Source organism: Triturus cristatus, chromosome 2_2, assembly GCF_964204655.1.
Source record: "Triturus cristatus chromosome 2_2, aTriCri1.1, whole genome shotgun sequence".
Classification (NCBI taxonomy): Eukaryota; Metazoa; Chordata; class Amphibia; order Caudata; family Salamandridae; genus Triturus; species Triturus cristatus.
The window spans coordinates 465770742-465792397 of record NC_140582.1 but is presented as its reverse complement, the minus strand read 5'-3'; the positions used below and the strand labels follow the sequence as shown (position 1 = coordinate 465792397).

Sequence of the window (21656 nt, the reverse complement as noted above, 5' to 3'; positions counted from 1 at the left end):
CAGTGTGGTGCACGTCATCTGGGCTCTGGTGTTTGACTGGATACCATTTATTTGCGAAATCGCGTTAAAATCGGTGAAGAGCTTTATACCCTCATGAGGTGTGATAAAACCATCCCCAAAAACTGAACAGAAAGGTGTGATTTTAAGGATAAGCTTTTCTGAAACGGCAGCACCAATGCTTACTAGTGATCAGCTACTACAGTCAAATGTCAACATTTGTGAAATGATCTTGAAAGCATTAGATTTTCCTCAATATATGCTCAGGCTGGTATGTGTCTTTGATTTGTGATCATTACACCATTGTACAACCCTTTTGCTAAGGTTAGATTGCGTTTTCCACAGAGAACCTATTCTCGCTTTCTATGGAAATGTACAAATCGTTGAAGTTATGCTCACGAAAATTTCCATACCTTAACATATTGATATGGTCCTAAACATTTTGAACTTCCTAAATTATAGACGTCTGAAATGTCTGCAGGAATTTCTGTTAGATTTCACAATCAGAACTACCAATTTGACCCATTTTATAACCTTGTCAATTTTTTTGGACAACAGTACTTTGGCCATACATATAATGGAAAAAGCACTAAAGGTGCCCGCATGCATAGTAAGTGAAGTTGGATTATTTGCCAGGTCTGGTGAAAGGCGAAGCTCATGACACAGGATAGGGTGGTAGCAAAAGACATACACGCATGCGCGCACACACACAGACATACACACACACACATGTACTACAGTCATTCTTTTTTTAAAGTATGATTAAAGTTTCACACCATAAACTGCATATGATGCGGTGTCACTACAAACGTTAATTGTCTTAAAAAATCTTCTTTTATAGTCAGATAGATGAAAATATATAATGCAAAATTGGGATAGTAATTAATAATACCTTCAAGAAAACTATTTAGATAAAATCTCGAATGACTTAATTCCCCGTATTTAAGGTAGAAAATGAATGTTATGAAGTGTTTGCAATGTGGAATCATAGAGCTCTACAAAATGGTAAAATATTTGCTGAAGAATAATCCTAGCTCACTCTTAATTTGCAACACCGTACCACTACACATGAGGCAATACAACATTGCCACCGGTGATGTCATTGGTACTATATCGGTGGCAGGATAATTAAAGGCCGCAACTCTCATAGCAAGCAATCTGATGTCTTGCACTCGGTTCAGAGCACCGGTTTATCTGTTTCGTTTAGTTGTGGCCTTATGCTTGCATTGCGCATGTGTGCATGGAGGGAACCTAAAGCTGCAGCACTCCCTTGGCATGCACTGCAGTTTTAACTAAAATGAGAGTGTACAAAGCCATGCCCTCATCAAAGAAAACAACGCCTGGTGTCTGCGCCACCCTCTATCATTGTATGGCTGAGCCTGAGAACAGCTTCGCAATCCCAAGAGGACAGAGATCAGATATACGCAAGCTGTCAACCAACCACTGCCTGTCACTGTCACCATAACTCATGTTCTATTGTCTCAGTTCTAGCACAACCACACCACTGTGGATGCTTGTGCTTCAGGTCTGCCTGGGGACCGGTATTGAACCTGCATGGAAGCTTAGCAAACATCTGATCCCTGAACATCCATGCAGGCCATGTGCCGGAGTCATGTCGCCCTACCTGTCCTCCAAACCCCACCACAGACTATCTATAGTACATGTGCCTAGGTGTGTGTATCTGGGTGTGTATGAGCATTTGACTGATATATCTGACAATGGGATGGCTCACACTTGCATGTTGTGACCATTTTATAGCATAATGCCGACCCTCCCTAACATGTCTTTGACAATCCATAGGATATTGTGGCCATGTCTAGCATTGAATATAGGCATCTCTGGGAGTATGATCACCACCAAATTGCTGGCAAACTCTGACCATCACTGAATTGATGGTGGACATTCTTGGCATGGTAGAGACCATCCCAGATATTTTGCTGCCCATTTCTAAAATATGATGGTCAGCCCTGGCATGTTTTTGGACATTGTTGGTTTGATGTTGGCTGTACATGGCATGATGTATTCGACTTTCTCTGGTAGTGGTATAGCCATCACAGGAATATGTTGGTCATTCATTGAATAATGGTAGGCGTTTCTGGCATTATGCTGAACATTCTTTCCATTATAATTGCCATCCTCGGCATGCAGTATTCAGCTCTGACATGCAACAGTACTTTGCATGTAATGGCTCTACTTTGCATCTGATTATCAAAATGTTAGTTGGATGGTGGTCACCCCTGAAATAGTCACCAGATTATGTGAGGCTGTACATGGTAATGTGAAGCAGCATCTGTCCATATTTAGCAGTGTGAAAATTTGGGTTGTTGGTTGACTGGGGTATGATCCCTGGTCAGGCAGCAACCACAATCCTTGTCAGGGTAAGGCACAAGCAAACCCAAATTAACTTGAGCTCAACCCCCTGGTAGCTTGGCACTGAGCAGCCAGGCTTAACTTAGACTAAAGTATGTGTAAAGTATTTGTGCAACACTTCAAACAGTAACACAGTGAAAACACCACACAAAAAGAATCCCACACCAGCTTAGAAAAATAAGGCAAAATGTATTAAATAAAACAAGAGCAAAACAACAATAATCCAATCTGTAGAACTTGAGATATGAATGTTTGAAGATTTTAGTGAAAATAGCGTTATGAAGCACAAAGTGGTGATTTGAGATATCTGGTTGCGTTGGTCCGGGCCAAAGTCACACTTTCAGGCTGGGAGCGATGGAGTGCTGATCGGATACAGTTATCATGTTAGGCACGCAGAAGTTTACCTTCTCAAGTCCGTCCCAATGGTCCCATTTGCGTGAGGAGAAGAGAAAGCATTGCATGAGGCTGTCCACGTAGCGCGAAGAGCCGGTCAGCGTTGCAGGCAGGCATTGCTGGAGCTTCGCGTTGGCGGCCCCCCGTGAGCGGTCGACGCTGAAGTGCGAAGAGCCAGGCTGACAGAGTTTTCCTCTGAATCGCGGTGCGAGCAGAGATGTCTTAGTGCGAATGGGCCCGTTCGTGAAGAGCCCAAAAAGCTTAATTACAGCTCACTGAGCAACACCAAGGGTCCAGGACCTGAGGGGCACCACATGGGGGTACCAAACTCATTGCAGTCCACGGGCTGGTGAAAAATGTTGGGTAACATTTTATGTCAATGAGGCTCACATGAGTACAGGTGCCCTGCCTTCCTGACCCAGGCTCCAGACTAACTACAGGGGATTGCAGCCCTTTGTGCAGAAACCGGCCTATTCAAGTTTAAGTGGGGTTAGGCCCATCTCTTCCCTCCCATTCTGCCAGTGATGGCCAGCCAGTCACACTTAAGCTCCTCATTGTGCATGGCTGCCAAGGAGGAATACACAAAGCCTAACTGTCAGCAACACAAAGTCATGTGACCCAGAGATAGGCTGCAGATACCAAATGGCTAAGGTAAGAAAATGCCTACTTTCTAAAAGTTACATTTTCAGAATTGAGATTTAAAATCCAATTTTACAATAAGCTAGGTCTTTAAATTGTGATTCCAGAGACATGGGAGAGGTAGGCCTTTCAGTAGTGGAAAACATATTGAAGAGTTTTTCACTACCAAGACATGTAAAACTTAAAAGTACATATCCTGCTTTTAAAATATATTTCACCACACCCTGCGGGCTGTCCAAGGCCTTCCCTAGGGGTGACCTATACATTTTAAAAAGGAAGATTAGGGAATAGCAAAAGGTTTACTTTGCCAGGTCGAAATAGCAGTTTAAACACACACACACACATACCCCTGCCACCCCCCGGCTCATAATTATTGTGAGAGGGTGGCTGTTGAGTGACTAAAAGGATGGATGGATGTGTGAGTGAAAGGATGGATGGGTGACTGAAAGGGTGGATGGATACATGGATGAATGACTGAAAAGACGGCTGTAAGGATAGATGAGTAAAAGAATGGGTGGCTGATGAAAGGGATGATGGATGAGTGGACGAGTGAAAGGATGAATCGACTGATGAATGCATGAAAGAGTGGAGGGATGAATGAAGGAAAGGATAGATGGATGGATGGATGAGTGAAACGATACATAGATGAGTGAAAAGGTAAATGGATGGATGGATTAGTGGGTGGAAGGTTGTATGGATAGATGGATGGTTGGATGAACTGATGGAGTCAAGGGATAAATAGAATGAAATGGTGGATTGATGGATGAGTAAAAGGATGTCTGGATGAGTGAAAGGATGGATAGATGAGTGAAAAGTTGGGTGTACGGATAAGTGATTGAAAGAATGGATGAGTGAAAGTGTGAATGGATGGATAGATGGGTGAAAGGGTGGATGGATGAGTGGATGATAGATGGATAGATAAGTGAAAGTGAAAATGGATAGATGAGTGAAAGGGTAAATGGTTGGATGGATGAGTGATAAGCTGGATGGCTGTGTGAAAGACTGGATAGATGGATAAGGGAAAGGGTGGATGGGTGGATGGATGGATGGATAGATAAATGGAGTGAACGGTTGGGTAGGTGGATGGATGGAGTGAAAGGGTTGATGGATGGATGAACAAAAGGATGGATGGATGACTGAAAGGATGGATGGATGGATACATGGATGGGTGTATGGATGGTTGAGTGAAAGGTTGGATAGACAGATCGATGACTGGTATGGTAGCTGGAGTATGGATGGGAGAATGGATAGTTTTGATGGATAGGTTTGGCGATGGATGGATAGATATGGATGTGCGGATGGATGAACAGACAGACAAAATGCTGAACGACTGAATGATGGATGGAAGAATAGATGGATGACAGGATGTAAAGTTAAAATGGTGACTATCAGTAGGTAGATGAGAGGGTGAAAGGATGAATGGATAGATGCTTGTATTCAACTGACAAGAGAAGTCTTCTGGGGAGTGTTGCAATTACATGCTTCATTCTCTTACTGCCATAAGAGCTTTGGTTCAAAGTGGGGGTATTTTAATTTTCTGGCTACTCCTTTGAATGTTTGTGTATGTTCACTGCTTTTTTTCACTCACATCAACCACTTCACTCACTTGGTTCACTCACTCAGTTTCTAAGACTGAAAGTGAAGTGAACAAGGACAGGGAATATGGCTGCAAACAAAGTGGAGGCAGCTGGAGAAGGGCGGACAAAGGTTCATGGGAGGACTTGGGGAGGGTTAGGCCAATCAAATTTGAACATAATCGTTCATGCGCCTACATTTTTCCACAAATCAAGTGTAGGAATTGGAAAGCAAATGCAAGGTGATGGTCTTCTCATTTGTAAACCCAGCTTCAATCCAATCAGAAGCTCCTTTTTGAAAAATCCAACTTGTGTGCAGCCACGCACATTGAATCCCACTAGCACAAACATCTATATCATGCACCAGAAAACAACAATACTCTGAGTTCTGTACACGTAGGCAGGGCAATCCTTAAGGTGACGTTACGGGCTATTCTGTAGTCGGCTGTCACTATTCTGAATTGTGCTCTGGATGCTGGGCTGAGTGTCTAAAACATTTATGTTCTTTCTGTGACCTTCTCTACGAACGAAGGCATCATCACTGCCACAAAATTCTATGTTTCTGTTATGGATTTGCTATTCATAACCCGGCCTGCTGAAAATAAATGACAGAGGGAAACAAATTATGTAACAGGGTTGACTAAATTATGCAGAAGAAATGGTTAATGAAGTGGCATGATGCAGCATGTTTTGTGGCAGTATTACTATACTATTTTGTTATTTTTACACGTTAACATTGTCGAGGTAAAGGGTTCACTTGATTACTATCAATGTGATGCTGAAACACAGCAATCAGCAGCTTAAACGTAACCAGTAAACCTTTGCAATAAGCCTGCTTTTGCACTGCAACACCTGCGGAGCGTTTTATTAGCATTCGATGCGTCTGAGCTATGTAAGAATCTGCAAATTATGCAGCAGATGTAGTATTACATGCTAAGTGTGGCAAATCCGGAAAATGCCGTTGCCGTAGAATTTCATTATTTCCGCAGTAGCGATGTTCATAACTTGCTGGTCACTGTTACAACTAAGGGCCTAATCACGATGCAGTCAGAGCCGTTCTGACCGCATCGTAATATGCCGGTCAGATTCCATATCCGACCGACCCTTTATGATGGAGTTGGCCGGAAAGGAATACGAACGGTCAGTCCGACTGGCTTCTGATGGGCTCCAAGAGCCTGTTTGCCAGTCGCAATGTGGCCAGTAATCCCAAGGGCAGCTCTTACCACCTGAGGGATTACGATGTCGGGTTTACACAGCCTTTTAGTGCTAGCCTTTCCAACACAGTAAGGCTGTAGGAACTCGACTTTGGGGGTCCCCAGCAGGGCCCCCTTTGGTGCGCGGCCTCCGGTTGGCAGCCGAGGGGGCACCTTTTGTTCCCCCTGTTGATCCCTACCCCTTGTGGTATGCACCTTGAGGTGCCTGCCACGGGTGCAGGGATGAACTGCACCTCGCATTTTACAGTGGGGACATGCATTCCGGTCAGAATGCATGCTCTCATTGTAAAGTATAGGAGTGCGACCGAACAGTGTTCAGTCGCATCCTAATTAGTCGGTCGGGACTGCCGACCTGGTGTTGGTCGGTCCCTTGACCGAGACGATGTCGGGCAGAGTTCGTAATGAGGCCCTTAATTTCTATAGGAAGAACCCATTTTATGAGGATAAAAATATGCATTTGGCCACTCGGGATTTCATTTTACAAACGTAATAACGACTGAACCCATCATTCTGAGTTGCCTGTTAAATCTGAACTTGGACACAAACAGTGTTCGCACCCTAATCCAAATTACAAGTCTTGTGATAGCTGAGTATGGACCTATTTTTTCCCCTTGCAAATCACCTGGTGAAAACAAGTCATTAATACTAAAGGTGGGCGGAACTCATGTAATTTCACACCATGGAATTCAGCAGAGTTACATAAAAACTCCACAAGATTCTGCGAAGTTTCGTCAACGGGCAAAAATAAGCATGTTGCGCTGCTTGCGCTATAATTTAGCGCCAAAAGAGTGTCCATACTGAAAAATCAGCACGAATGGCACCACGTGATGAACCAGAGGTGCAGCTGCTCGAATTGATTCTGCTGTCCCTCAAGTAGATTTTCTACTTGAGCGGCAGCCTTCTGACTGTGAACCAGTCACGACCGCCCGACCACCCACATGAGAAAGATTTCGCTGGATATCCTGTTAGCAACCGTACATCACGCTCTAGGACTCCAAATCTCGCTTACGCTCACCAACTCACCTATCTGGAGCTGGGCACGAGAAAACATTCCACCGCCGGGTGATTGGCGGAATATGGCTGGAACATAGTGTTGCAAGAGTAATATGTAGTCGCCAAAATTCCACCAATTCCACGGGCAGAACGGAATATTTTTCCCACCCCTAATTAAAGGGAAAATGTGAGTTTTAAAATGTTGTACAACATCTTCAGCACATAATTCATCCAAGAAAAAACTGCAGTATGTGTTAACAATATTTCGTACTGGCGGTTTTACCGACCAATAATTCAGCCCTAATCGGAATAAGGCTGTAAGACTGTAAGAGGGTAAAGTTGTACACGGGCTGTCAAAAATGGGGTGTTCACTGAATGTAAAATGTGGATAGTGTTGTTCTTGGTGCATGGCACAGAGATAGCAGATTTTATTGGTTCATCTTGCAAGGCCCCAATGGTGGCTTTTGCAGGTTTGGTGAATAGTCATAGAATACTTTTGGGGTAAAAACACAAAATGCATCCATAAAAAGTCTGGCTGTTTAGCACATAAAATAAGTATATCTTAAATACAGTAAATATAAATCATGGGATTTTCAGATGTATGAATTCAATCACCTTGTACAAGGGAGTGGAAAACGTCCAATGTGGACGAATAGTAATGCTTATTTGACATTTGCCTATTGACTGATACCATATTCATTTCAGACCACAGCCTGCAGTCTTTGCAAGCACCCAGACTCTGCCAATCTATACTCTTGCCTCATTGGGGACTTACTGCAGCTTGGGAGTGGTTATTGTGGTCTCCTTGCACTGTAGTAGTTCACCTTACCCTAGAGGCATTCTAGGGGGGGGGGGGGGGGTCTAAGCAAGCAATACTCAGAGAATTACCTGGACAAATCATATTTCGATCTTGAATACCGTGGACGCCAAGCCCATCCTACAGTCACATAAAGTTGGCTGCTTAGCAAGATTTGTTCCCAGCAAGCCTAAAATCAAATTTTCTAATGGGGGCACCTGCTTCTAGTGGTCTATACTAGGAACCAGAAGTTCACATCCCTCAGCATCTTACCCCCGACACCACCACCGACCTTGAGGATGCAGTCAAAAACTTCAACACTTGGACCACAAACTGTGCCAACATGGTCACACCCTTCAAACCCACCAAAGTCAGTAGATCCCCCAAACACTCCAGCTGGTTCCCCCCAGAGATCAAATCCTACAAGTGCAACTGCAAGCAACTTGAAAGAATCTGGTGCTCCAACAAAACACCCATCAACCGTGCAACCTTCCAACCAGACCCCGAGTACCACCAACACCACAAAAGTACCAAGAAAAGTGCCCTGACTGACCACCGGAAGCCAGCAGAGACATCTTAAGGATTTTGGGGGCCCTGGGCCAAACATATTTTGGGGGCCCCTGTGCAGAACAGCTTTGAATTTATGATACAAATTGAGCCCCTGTTTCCCACGCAGTTTCCGCTTCCTCAGCTGCGTTAGCGATCTAGTTTGCATCATGGGCATTAGGCTATATTTTCCCCGATGTAAACAGATGCGCGCAGCTGACAGCGGTAGGATTTAGTGTTCCCTGCCCTGCTACTAGGTTTTTAATACTTTTTAACTTGTATATATGTGGCTGAATTACTCTGTGCTTTTTAACAATTTCTCCTACCTATGCGCACTTGCACTTTACTTGATTCTGCTTGCCTACACCTCCTTAGCTGCTCCGATTCGCATCTCGCTTTTCCTCCAGTCCTTGTCCGCCGCGGCTGATACACCGATTGAGCGGAGGGCTGGGGCTACTATTGGGCCCCTCACTTCCGCTGTCACAGTTTCCGCTTCCTCAGCTGCATTAGCGATCCAGTTTGCATCATAGGCATTAGCCTAAATTTTCCCGATGCACACAGACGCCCGTCAGCATCCTGGAGGCGTCCGGCGCCAGCCATGCTGCCCAGTTCCCCCCCCGTGAGTTTCTTCCACTATATTACATTAGGGAAAAACCGCTTAGCCTTAGGCGGCTACCATTATGTCAGTGTACAGTGGCTGATCCGAGCTTGGAGGTAGACTTTCAACGCAATAAGTGCAACTGGTCTCCTCCAGCCAAGGAAACGTGTACCCAAGATCCTCCCACGCAATAATAAGTGTAAAAACAATAAGAAAACAGAGGACTTAAAGGCCACACTTTTAAATTGTCGCTCCATGCAAATGCATGAACCACACATTTATGACCTACTTTTAGATGAACAGCCTTATCTCTTATTTCTCACTGAGACCTGGCTGTCTGAAGCCACCAACCCTACTATCACCTCCGCCATCCCTACGGGTTATAAAATCCTTAGGAGGGAACGACCAAGTGGGAAGGGGGACGGTGTCCCCATAATTTACAATAAAAAACTTGACTGCTCTCCCATCCCGATGGAAAACATTGAGGGCGCAGAGTCCTTAGGCTTCCGCTCAACCTTATCCCCCCATCATAGCATAGCTGGTTTTCTGATTTACAGACCTCCCAGTGCAATTGGAAATTTTATTACTACGCTTAATACATCCACCACCTCCCTGGCCTTAAAATACAACAACTGCCTTGTTGTGGGAGATCTCAATATACATATGGATAATAGAAAAGACCCTCAAACAATTTCCCTTATTGGAGACGCTGCAGGCCTGCAACATGTTTCCATGTATTTCTTCAGCCACCCATGAGAAGGTCCATACCCTCGACCACATTTTTCACAACTTTGACAGATCAGTAAGCTTACTTCTTCTCATTACCTGGTCTGACCACCACCTATTAAAATTGATCATTCCCAACTCTGCCACTGCCCCTCGGGCTAACGCAGGGCAGAGGGTCCCTAATTACAGGACATTCCATAAAATATCCATCCCAATGTTAGCAGACGCCCTCAGTTATTCCTCACCGGAGCTGTCTGGCTGCCCCGACTCGGACGCCCTCTCAATAGATTCATGGCTCCGAACCAACATCGGTGCAGCGGTATCGGTGGTTTCCCACTCCTCAAAGAGGTGGGCCCCACCAGCTCCATAGTTTTACGGTTCCCTTAGATGTAGCAAAAACAATTGTAGAAAAATGGAACGGAAATGGCGTAAATCCTATGCACCTTAGGACAGGAAGGTGTATAAAGACACCTTAAAAGCTCATTACATTCTCGTGAAGGCAGCCAAGAAAAACTTCTTTCAAACCAAGATAGAAAATGCCCAAAATAAGAGTAAGGAAATCTTTAGCATAGTTAAATCCTTTACCGCCCCGAAAGCCGGGACAAAGGAAGGGCCATGCATAGAAGAATGGTCTAAGCAAATAGCTCAATTCTTCCACAAAAAGCTCTCTCGTGATCAAACAAGCATTCACTAACATCTCAGAGGAAGAACTGACCTTCTACCTTAGTTCTAATAACAAATTTCACCTCTTGGATCCTCCATCTTTACTAGCTTTCCCTGAGTTTCAGCTTGAAGAATCACTGACCCTTCTCCAAAGCATTAAGTCTGGCTCTCCTATCGACCCATGTCCAGTGAATATCCTGAACCTATTAGCTCCCACCATGAACCCCATGGTAAACCAGCTCTTTAATGCTTCCCTCTCCTCAGGGAACATGCTGAAATTATGGAAGAATGCTAAGATTCTTATACTGATAAAAAAGGCTAACGCCAAACTGACGGACCCTGACAACTACAGGCCAATCTCCCTTCTTCCTGCTCTCTCCAAAGTATTAGAGCAGCATGTAAACAAGGCCCTCCAAAAACACATTGAAGACGGGAAGCTCCTTCCTGAGTCCCAATCCGGTTTTAGGGCTATTTACAGTACGGAGTCCGCTTTGCTGGAAGTGACTGAATTTCTCAAGGGTAAGCTGGACGAGGGAGGCAAGGCTGTTCTGATACTGCTCGATCTGTCGGCGGCCTTCAACACAGTCCCACATGAGAGGCTCCTGGAGAGACTTGCTAGCATCGGCCTGGGGGGACCGCCTTAACATGGATGTCATCCTTCTTGGCAAATAGATCTCAGGACATCTGGCTCCCCCCTTTCTTATCCCCGGTTCCGGCCATGAATGTAGGTGTCTCTCAGGGCTCCATTCGCAGTCCTACCTTTTAAATATATATCTATCCCCCCTTGCATTTCCAGTAGAGGAAGAGGGCGTCAAAATAGTTTCCTGTGCTGATGACACTCAGCTGAGTTTTACATGTGAAAAAGGAACCAACTTTGACGGGCAATGATTAGGACTTTCCTCACAAAGGTTTTTAACTGGCTTAAGATCAATCAGCTGAAGTGCAATCCTGACAAAACTGAAGTTGTTTTCTTTGGTAATCCAGAAACGCTCTTGGTGACAAAAAGATCAGCCACCCCCGCCCGCAGAAAAGGAGAAAGTCAAAAACTTGCGCTTGCTTTGGCATGCTCCGGATGCCAACAAAATTCCTGCCACTGTTACCGCTTGAGAGTAGAAAGATTGTGGAGCAGGCTCTGATTACATCAAAGCTTGACTATGTCATCAGCTTGTACCTCGGTCTTCCCAAATCCATAATCCAGCGCCTACAAGTGGTACAAAATGCGGCAGCCAGAGCCATCCTGAGACCTAAACCCAGATCTAGTATGACCCCTATTCTTAAGTCTCTACACTGGCTCCGCATAAAGAATGGATCGACTTCATAGCGATGACCATCTTCTTTAAAGCTTTCCATGGCTTAAGAGCCAGCTAACTAAATAAGCGCGCTAATCGCTACACAACATCTAGACCCCTAAGATCTTCCAATGCCAACCTGGCCATCGTGCCTAAAATATGCCATGCCTGCACTGGAGGCAGATTCCTCGCCTTTCTAGGCGCAAAATTGTGGAAAAGACTCCCTGAGTTTCTGAGACTAACCACAGACCTACTCTCTTTCAGGAAGAACTTAAAAACCTGGCTTTTTAATAACTGATGGGTCTTTCATGAATGTTTTCCTCTTACTGTCACTTTTTGTGACGCACCAGCAGCGTAAAAAATGTGCATGTTGCACACTATTTACAAAGTAACGCATCTAGGCAGATGCGTCACTTTGTAAACGCCTGCACCGCATTATACCTGCACCAGGTATAATGTATGCAGGGTGGGTGTTACCCCGCATGAAGCCTTGCAGAAGTGGCGCATTGAAATCTATGAGAACTCAGTGCGCCGCTTCTTGGACCCCATTGCGTCAATATCTTACCCCTGCCTCACGGCAGGTGTAAGACTGATGCATTCTCTTTCACGTGGGGCTGTCCCATGTGAAAAGACACATCGCTGGATTTGTATCTATTTTCAAACACACTCCAGCAATGCATCACTGTTGCGCTTACAGATACGTCAGAAATACTGACGTATCTGTAACTCCTTGCGACATGATGCGTCATACAGTAACTATGATGCATCCATCATGTCGCAAGGAGGGCGCACTAAGAATTGACGCATCCCTGTTTTCACACAGCGATGCATCACTTCTCATAAATAAGGCCCTGAATGTGTTTACATCTAATATTCAGGGATAGTTATGTGTGTTTTAAATATTGTACCACACCAGCAGCTCACCAATATTACTGCAAATAAACCCAGTGATGCCCTCCCATTTCTTATATGTTAGGCCTTGTTTGATATAAAAGAAACTTTTTTTTATGTATATTGCATGAAACATAAACACAACATTTCTCTGCAAAATGGCTGTACTAGACTCTCACACACCAGCTACATAACAAATAAAGTAAAGGAAAACAGTATTTAAAACAATCTGTTTAAGAAATTTGCAAGGTCATGAGGGCAAAAGTCTGGAGAATGGAGATAACTGCCAGGGGGCCCCCTGAAAGGCTGGGGCCTGGGGCCAGAGCCCACTTGGCCCATGCATTAAAACGTCTCTGGAAGCCAGGTCCAACCACAGCAAGGAACTATTTTGTATCATCAAGGAATTCTGAAGCCCCGCAGCCACCGAGAACACCATCACCCACTCCCAGACTCCCTTGCAGACTTTTTCTACAACACAATCACACCACCATCTATGAAAATGTAACCCCCCAACACCCAACAGTGGAACTCAACAGACTCCTCAACCACACCGCATGGGAACCGCTCTTGGCGCTAACAACTGCCACCATCATGAACACCCTCCACTTCGGAGCACCATGTGCCTTCTAAAAGAGTAGCGGACAGATGTATAAAGGATTTTAGTGTTCCAGGATTTTAGTGTTCACAGACCCTCCATGTCCATAAATCAGAGCTTGAGGATGCTAAACCCTTTTCTTTCAATGTACTAAACACATATAGATAATTTGAAAACTTTTTCTGGATCCTTAAATTTGTTTAGAAATGGATGCCGAATAAGTATTTGGAAGGGTTGTGTTTCTGGGCATCAGTTCCAGATAATAATTCGGTACCCTATGTACAAATGTTGTGCAACCATAATCTGGTCAATAAACTTTGAAAAGTTACCAACTCCCAAGTTGACGAAGTAGTAACCCATTCTCAAAAGGGAAGGAGTACCCTAGGGATCACTTTCCCTTTGTGAATGAAAAAAGTAAAAACAGTTAGTTGAGAAGTAGGCAGTGGTGCACTGTCAACTCAGAAGTACACTTTTTTTTTTAAAAAGTCAACTTTTATTTTTAAATGCAGCACTGTTTCCTTCGAAGATAATTGGCTGTATTCAAACAAATCAAAGTGTACTTTATTTTAAGGTGAAAACAGACATGGTGGTCTGGTGTCCCCAGAAGGCCACCATCTCTTTGATAGGCACTAATCGATGTGAGTAGCAATCTGTGCCCAACCTCATTTAATATTCATGAGGTGGGTCATATTGCTTGCCACCACTCCAAATCAGAATTTTACAAACCGACATTTTAGTATATAAATCAGTTCGCAAAATTATTTACTGGTCTCAAGAATACCAATCTTACATTGTGACTCGATTTTTTGCATCCGGTTTTTAGTACATCAGGCCCCTGGTCCTCTCATCTCATTGTATTGATTTTCAGTTAGGGGTACCGTGGGATAAACATCGCAAGGACTATAAATCTAGGAAAGCGGCTAAATCCAATCATGCTCCATGTCACTCGTCCCCACGCTACTTTTTCCACATACTGATCACACTTAAAGAACGGGCTTCAAAGTAGAAGGAAACCAGACAGTTACAAATGGCACATTGTACGAAGAATACACACATACAAAGCCAGTGAAAAGAATGGATTGCCTCCTGCAAGCAGGACACACAATTAACTTTTCAACACAATGACGCAGTCTTTCTTCCATTTCCACTTACGTCGTGAAGGCCGGATTCACTTTGGCTCCAAGGTAGTAAGAATAGAGGATAAACATCCCAATCATGAAGGCGAGGAAGACCATGATGAAGAGCACCATGAATTTAAAAATGTCCTTCACTGTCCTTCCGAGGGAGATCTGCAGGGGTCCGAAGCTCTCGTTGGCGGGCAGGATGTAGGCGATGCGCGAGAAGCTAAGCACGACGGCAATTGCATAAAGGCCTTCCGATATGATCTGAGGATCGGACGGGACCCATTTATCTCTGGCTGCAGGAAATCAAATAAAAGGGAAGTGAGTGCGTAACCAACACAATGAACAGCGCGTCAAAGGCAGCGCTCGCGTGTCCTCGAGGATTAATGTTTGTGGGGAACAGAGCCTTTTTTTAAAAATTCTAATAAATGTTCTGTCAGAAGCGTGGTCCAGTGTTAGCTTTCTGCGTTTGCACGCTGAGAGCAGGATCTGAGTTTGTCAAAAGTAAACAAGGTGTAACCGATCCAAACGCTATAAATTAAGCATGAATGTATGTGAGGGTGTGTGTGGCCTGTGGGACCCTGAGTAGGTTAAAAGTGCATACATGTACATGCATGGGCACTATGTCTGATTGCGTGAGGGTATCCGAGAGCCTGAGGGTGTAAGACTCCCTACTCTTTCAAGATGGTACATTACAACACCAACAAGCCAGGACTATTGGCTTTGTCAATGGTTGTTAGTTGCGTAAGATAAAAATGCAACAACTATGGCTTCCTTGTATAGAATATTGAAAATGCTTCAGTTCTGAAATGATGAGGCTGTGAAAGAACTATAAAGAGCCCCTTTGAAGGTTCCTCAAAGGCAGTGAAGGGTGGTACTGCAGCAGAGTTGATTCTTTTTTCACCGAGCGTGAGGGCAAAAATGGAGAGGCCGATAGGGACCCGTCTCAGCACCTGCTTTATAGTCCTGCCGGTGCTGAGCACCGGAAGGACCCGGCCCACTTAAAGCCCTGTTGAGAATATGTATATCATTGTACCATCTCAAAAGAGTAGGGAAAGTCCTGAGTGAATACATTGTTTTCATCATTGTATCTCTTTATTCGGTTTGAGTGATAACAATGCATAACAGAACATTACAATGGAATGCCCATCAATCTCACAGTCTTGTCTCAATCATGCAAGTCGTATACTAGAAGAAGCACACTGCCCAATAAGTGAGACCCAGGAGTTGGTATATAATGGAAGTCGCGTAAACTGGTACCCAGTTAAACCGAAATGAGTCTAGGAGAGCCTCTCCGGTGGTAAGCAAGTACAAGCCAATCGTGGACTATTGCATGAGTCCTTTATGGGCACGTTCGTTGTGTGTGGGCGACTTGGTGTTGGAAGGGTCGGGGTTATCCAGTCCCCCAGTGGGTGGCAAGATGAGGCAGGCCTGAGTGAGTACATTTACCAGTGTGTGCACCAAATTTGATATAGGTTTGTGTGGCAGTTATCCGAGGGTAAGTGGCACTTTGTGACACAGATTAGCACAACTGGCAGCATCGATTAACTTTTGTGCTAAAAACAGATCAAAAGCAGAGCCAAAACACTTTTCGATGTGGAGCGCCAAAGTCCTGTTAATTTAGTCAATATGGGGATAATGGAGTGGGAACTGCGTAACTACCCATATGTTTTCATTGAGTCAGACGCACTAAAATAGCGTGACCTGGCCTTAAGTGAAATCCTAGCGCTAAATGAAAATAAACGCAGACATGGTGGCAAATTGAATATTGTGTGATAATCCCACGTGTAATGTAATTTCAATGAAATTACGCATTGTAAGCAGCAGTTTACGTATGGATATACCTGGAGTATAAATCTCATACAGGACAGCACTGGCTTTCCTTTGCAGCACAACACTTAGGGGCCGATTTTCAACTGGGACCGACAGACCTCCTGTCGGCAGTCCCAAACTAGCAATTAGGATGCCACCGAACACTGTTCGCTCGCACTCCTATACTTTACTATGGGAGCATGCATTCCGACCAGAATGCATGCTCTCATTGTAAAGAGCTGAGGTGCAGTTCATCCCTGCACCCCGTGGTTGGCACCTAAAGGTGCCTGCCACCGGATGCAGGGATCAACAGGCAGGCACCATGGTTGCCTTCCCCCCCTCCCCGGCCACTATCTGGAGGCCTTGCACCCATGGGTGCCCTGCTGCGGGCCCCTAAAGTTGACCTCCCACAGCCTGTCTATTATGTAAAGGCTGGCACAGAAAGGCTGTCGGAATCCGACACTGTAATCCCTTGGGCAGAAAGAGCTGCCCTTGGGATTACAGGAGGTTTTCCGAATGGCGATGGGCTCTCCGAGCCATCGTTAGCCATTCGGAAATCGTTTTTAGATTCATTTCTGACCGACTCCATCAAAATAGGTCGGTCGAAAATGAATTAAAACACGAGATTACGATGCCGTATGCGCAGGCCGTTTCCTACGGCACTGAATCGGCCCCTTAGTGGAGAGCTAAAACTGATTTTTTTTGCATAAATGCAGCAAAATTACATAATCTGCGTGCATCTCAAACTAAATATGGTGCTGTGCTATTTTTCTACATTTGCGTGGAGTATCACTTCAGATTATCATGGAGCTCTCCGTTGCGTGAACGCTTAGTAAAGCTGGATCTCTGAGCGGGTTTGTTATGTATGCAAGAATATTTGATATGTCAAAAATATCGTCTAACATAAATATAGTGTCCTAAATATAATTAACACAAATATTGTCCCATTGGGAGTAGATTTTCTTCTTTAAACCCCAATGGGACAATATTCTGACTTCTATATTTCGGTACTGCAGTGAGTGTGATTGTGTTACTATGAATTAATATGAAGAAGAGTGACTGTGTGAGTGTGTAGGAGAGAAAGGCAGCAGGAGAGTAAGGGTTTATGAAAGGTGAGGCACTCAGGAGGATGGATGTGTATATATCTGTGATGGTGTCAGGGCCGAACTGGCCATAGCCGGCACCGGGCATTTCCCCAGTGGGCCGCCAGTGTGAGGGCCGGTTTTGGGGCCCCGGGGGGCCGTTTTTGTTACAGGGCCGTTTTTTCAGCATAGCTGCAATATCTGCCCCTGTAACAAAATCGGCCAAAAACGGCCCTGCAAACAGCTCGGCCGCACACCCAATCCCCCAGGGATGCCAGCAGAGCTCTTTGCCAGGGACGGCTTTGGTTCCGAGCCCGGCCTTTGATGGTGTGCAACAGTACAGTTTGATTTAATATGCCCTTGGAAAGTCACGAGTGGGACTCAATGTCTCAGTGAATTGTATGCATTTGTGTGAGGTGGTGCTTAGCGCTTAACTATGAGTCAGGGCTTCCATGTGTGAGAATGCTAAAGGGTAGTACTGTGAGGGTAAGTATTGCCATACGATTGGACACATGTTTATATGATGACTGTGGGGCACTGAGCCCCAGGGCAGGTTTCCCTACGTCGCTTGAGGGGGACTTTGATTGTGTTTTTTATAAATTAATTTAACTGCTGTTCTTAGACTTGTATCGAGATGATCATGAAATGTGTTTTTAATAATTTTTCTTTTCTTTGTATTGTGCTTTCATGGCTGTGTTTCACCGCTATAATAAAGTATTATCTGATCTGACTGGACACATGGCTAAGTGAATTTATCTCGGGTGCATGATCTGCGCATGTGCAGGGTGAGGATTTTCGAGATACAAGCAATATATTGACTTAGATAATTTTTTTGTATTAAAACGACAGAAAGGCCATGAAGCCAGCCTTTTGCTGATAACACTGAGTGTATAAAAACAAAACAAACAATCCCTAGACTATCTACTGTACTCTATAATGCATTTGAATGATAAGCCGGTGGTCAACTGAATCGTGTCAGAGACTGCACAGACGGCTATCTTCTAACTCACATTGTCAGTTGCATCTTGCATTACAAGCTGATTTATCTTGCTCTGCATACATGAATAACTCAGGCCCCTCTGACGTGCAATATCAAATAAAACTATAATATTGTAAGGGGTTCAAGGTCAAAGCAATGCCAGGTGATCCTTGATATGGCCTGCAGTAATGGGGAGAAAAAGGGGTGCCAGATTTCCTCCTGAAGCCCCCAGTGTAGTCATTATACTGGGGGTGACATGGAAAGTTGCAAACTTGCTCCACCCTGGTTCTCACATATTTTATGTTTAAGATCTTCAAAATATTTCCATTGTGAAAATAGAGTATTGCAGAAAAAACCTTCTACTGCCCTGAGGTCGCAGACCTGTGGGTGTAGGAGCCGCGGTCCGTGCAGGTAACAACATGGGGGGCGGGGCGGTGAGGCCAGGTAAGGGGGGATTTCGAGGGACGATGCAGAGGGAAAATTAAATAAATAATTAATTTTCCCTTGGAATCGTCCCTCAAAATCACCCCTCACCCGGCCCCACCGCCCCACTGCTGTTACCTGCACGGACCGCGGCTATAAAAATAATGACTTTCTTTTCAGAAATGAAAGAACGGGTTCAAATCTTCTGCTAGTCACGGATTTAGTGGAACCTGACTTGTTCCCAGTTTTGCATATAGTTAGCGCATGCACACTTGCTATTGGCTGGACTTACCAAACGTAAAGTATTCAATTTCTGGTGGCAGCGTGACCATGGAGAGGTCGCTTTCCTGGATATGTTTGTCGACATACTGCTGTGCTTTGGTGGCTTGAACAAATGCAAAAAGTCGGGCTGTGAAGGCAGCAATGAATATGGACAGCATCCCGAAATCCAATACATTCCACAACTGTAGGATGTACTCCCGTGGTCCCTCCAACCAGAGCTCCTTGCACTCTGACCACATCATCCCTGAAAGGCATAATAACAAGGTATCACCATTAGATTGCTTCACGGAACATCCTGGATCCAGCTGGCTGGCGGCCATACTCCGAAATGTTTATTTAAAGTTGCCTCCTCGTAGCAGGGCAAAAGTGCAGAAAGTTAACCACACTCAGAATACATATAGAGATTCATACTAGCATTATTTGCCCACTCTCAGTGGTACATCAACAGCACTCCTTCTCCATCTCAGGCACGGGCAACTCAACATTCCATGACTAGTGGTGAGCTTTTTCAGAAATACTTATGCCTACTCTGGGCAATGAATGGTAAGTGGTTAAGCTCAACTCCTCATGCAGGTAGGTATGGGAAGGAATATGGGAATGGTTTCCCCCTTTGTCTCTCTCCGGTCTGCATAATAGAACAGGCTCCATGACATGGGTAACTTGGGGGAATTTGTCTGCTGGTGACTCGAGGTTAAGTGCCTGGTCATCCACCCCTTGCGGCGTCCCCTCGGATTCGGGTCTTCCTGTCAAGCACTGGGTCTACTCAGCAACTGGTAGACTTTAAGTCTTTCTTGGTTTTGACACCTCACCAATCTCTTTTCAAAGGCAGTGGAAATCAATTATCGCTAGAGGAGGAGGCAGGCGCAAGGAAGGCTAGGCAACTGTCAAACCCAAGGGGCCACACTATTTGTAGGTCACCATGAAAGCTGGACACAGGTTCTCTTCAAAGTACATTATAATTACAGTTTTATTATATATATTTATTTGAAATTTCCATCTCTACCCATATTTCTTTTTTTCTCATTTCGATAGTATTTATCCATTATTTAATTTTTGATGGTTGAAACAAATTAACCGCAACCAGTATATTTCCACATCTGTTTAATTAATAATTGTATTTACTCACACGTTCATGCGTTTAGTCCACTGCGCTAAGTAGTCATATAAAATAAAGCAATGCACACACCTGAAAATATTAAAACTTAGCACCTTTTCAGTTTCATGTGGTTCATTTGGAAATTGTTTCCTATTTTTAACTCCACAGAGTGTCAAAATGGAGGCTATTGGACTACACGTCATGACTGATTTATTGAGAGACTCTGAAAAACACATTTCTATATTTTTCTGTTGTTAAAAGCTTCAGACGGGAAGATATTTGATGTGTAGAAATCAGTAGAAACCCATAACTCTTAATTCTAATAAGATAACTTCTTATGCACCGCACTAACGGGCCCACCACCGGTTCTGGAAGGTGTGTACTTACTCAAATTGTAGCTGTATTTTACTAGCCAATCAGCGGAGAGCGTAATTTCCTACCTCCAAGGGCCCCTTGACATCACTGTTACACTATTGGATACTGGAAATGCCTTATGGTCTTTCAAAATATGCCTGATGTGCAAACTGCCCTGGAGATGCACCATGTGGAAAGTCGACCACGACATTTTAAATTAAGGATTTTAACACACTAGATTGATTGCCAGTATTAACGAAAACATGTTACATCACAGCTTCTGCTACTAAAAAATGGCTCCTGAAACAATGATTTTTAAAGATGGAAACAGCTATCCAACTCTAATGCACCTGTGAACTCCGCATTGATTTCTTTGCCCTGGTTTTCTGAAACTGATTCTTGTTGGACATCAAGTAAATTAATGTTCTCATTTAGACAAAAACACAAAGAAAGCACCCTCCCCCCCCATCCAGGGAGTGAATATACAGTGAAACTGAATCTGAGAAGGGCTGTACAAACAGTTCTGCAAGAACAGCAGTTAATCTCCGCCAGCACTTCATACATTTTTAAGTGTGTGCTGTGCACTTGCAATATGGTCTGTTCGACCCCAGAGCCGCAGCCAATGCTGCACTTGGAGAATCTTCCGCCTGGCGCTCGCTCCCTTTGATTGAAGTGGATGTCACATACTCATTCAGGGGCAGTGAAATGAGTTAAGAATTTGTGCTCCTTTGAGAAGCAAAGCTTAGCTTATCTTTCAGTACCTTACGGATTAAATGGTTTTCTTCTCTGCAATTTAATTAAAATAACTGGAAACTGGTAGGAACATCCAAGTATATTATATATATATTATATTTATGCATATATATTGTCACTGTGTAGTTATAGTTAAGAAATAGATTTTTGTTTTGCTAATGGCTGGCTCAATTTGACAAATCTTAACAAAACTTTCCCAAAACATGGTTCATCCACCTCAGCTCCTTCCTCAAAAGTTTTGGGGTGATCCGTCAAGTGAGGGCTGAGAGAAAGTGGGGTGTCTAAAAACATGTTTTCTCCATGCAGTTTCCCAAAAAACTTTGGGCGAGGCTGCTGTCAAAACGGCTGAATGAAGTACACCAAAATGTGGCAGAAAGCTAGATCTTAACTCAGACCCAGAAAGCAAATCTTTTCTGATTTGGGGGAAATTCCTTCTGCTGTTTCAGAGAAATCAACCTTCAAAATGTATA

At 44.2% G+C, this 21656-nt stretch overlaps 1 protein-coding gene across 1 annotated transcript in view; it reads right to left on the bottom strand.

The window, feature by feature from the left end:
* Positions 1–21656, bottom strand: part of TRPC3 (transient receptor potential cation channel subfamily C member 3) — a 618646-nt gene that overhangs the window by 97461 nt on the left and 499529 nt on the right. The window contains exons 6-7 of the mRNA XM_085641565.1: positions 18994–19227; positions 14437–14701 (exon numbers count right to left, since the gene is read on the bottom strand). Of these exons, the coding sequence (XP_085497691.1) occupies positions 14437–14701; positions 18994–19227 (499 nt within the window). The remainder of the gene's footprint in view (positions 1–14436; positions 14702–18993; positions 19228–21656) is intronic.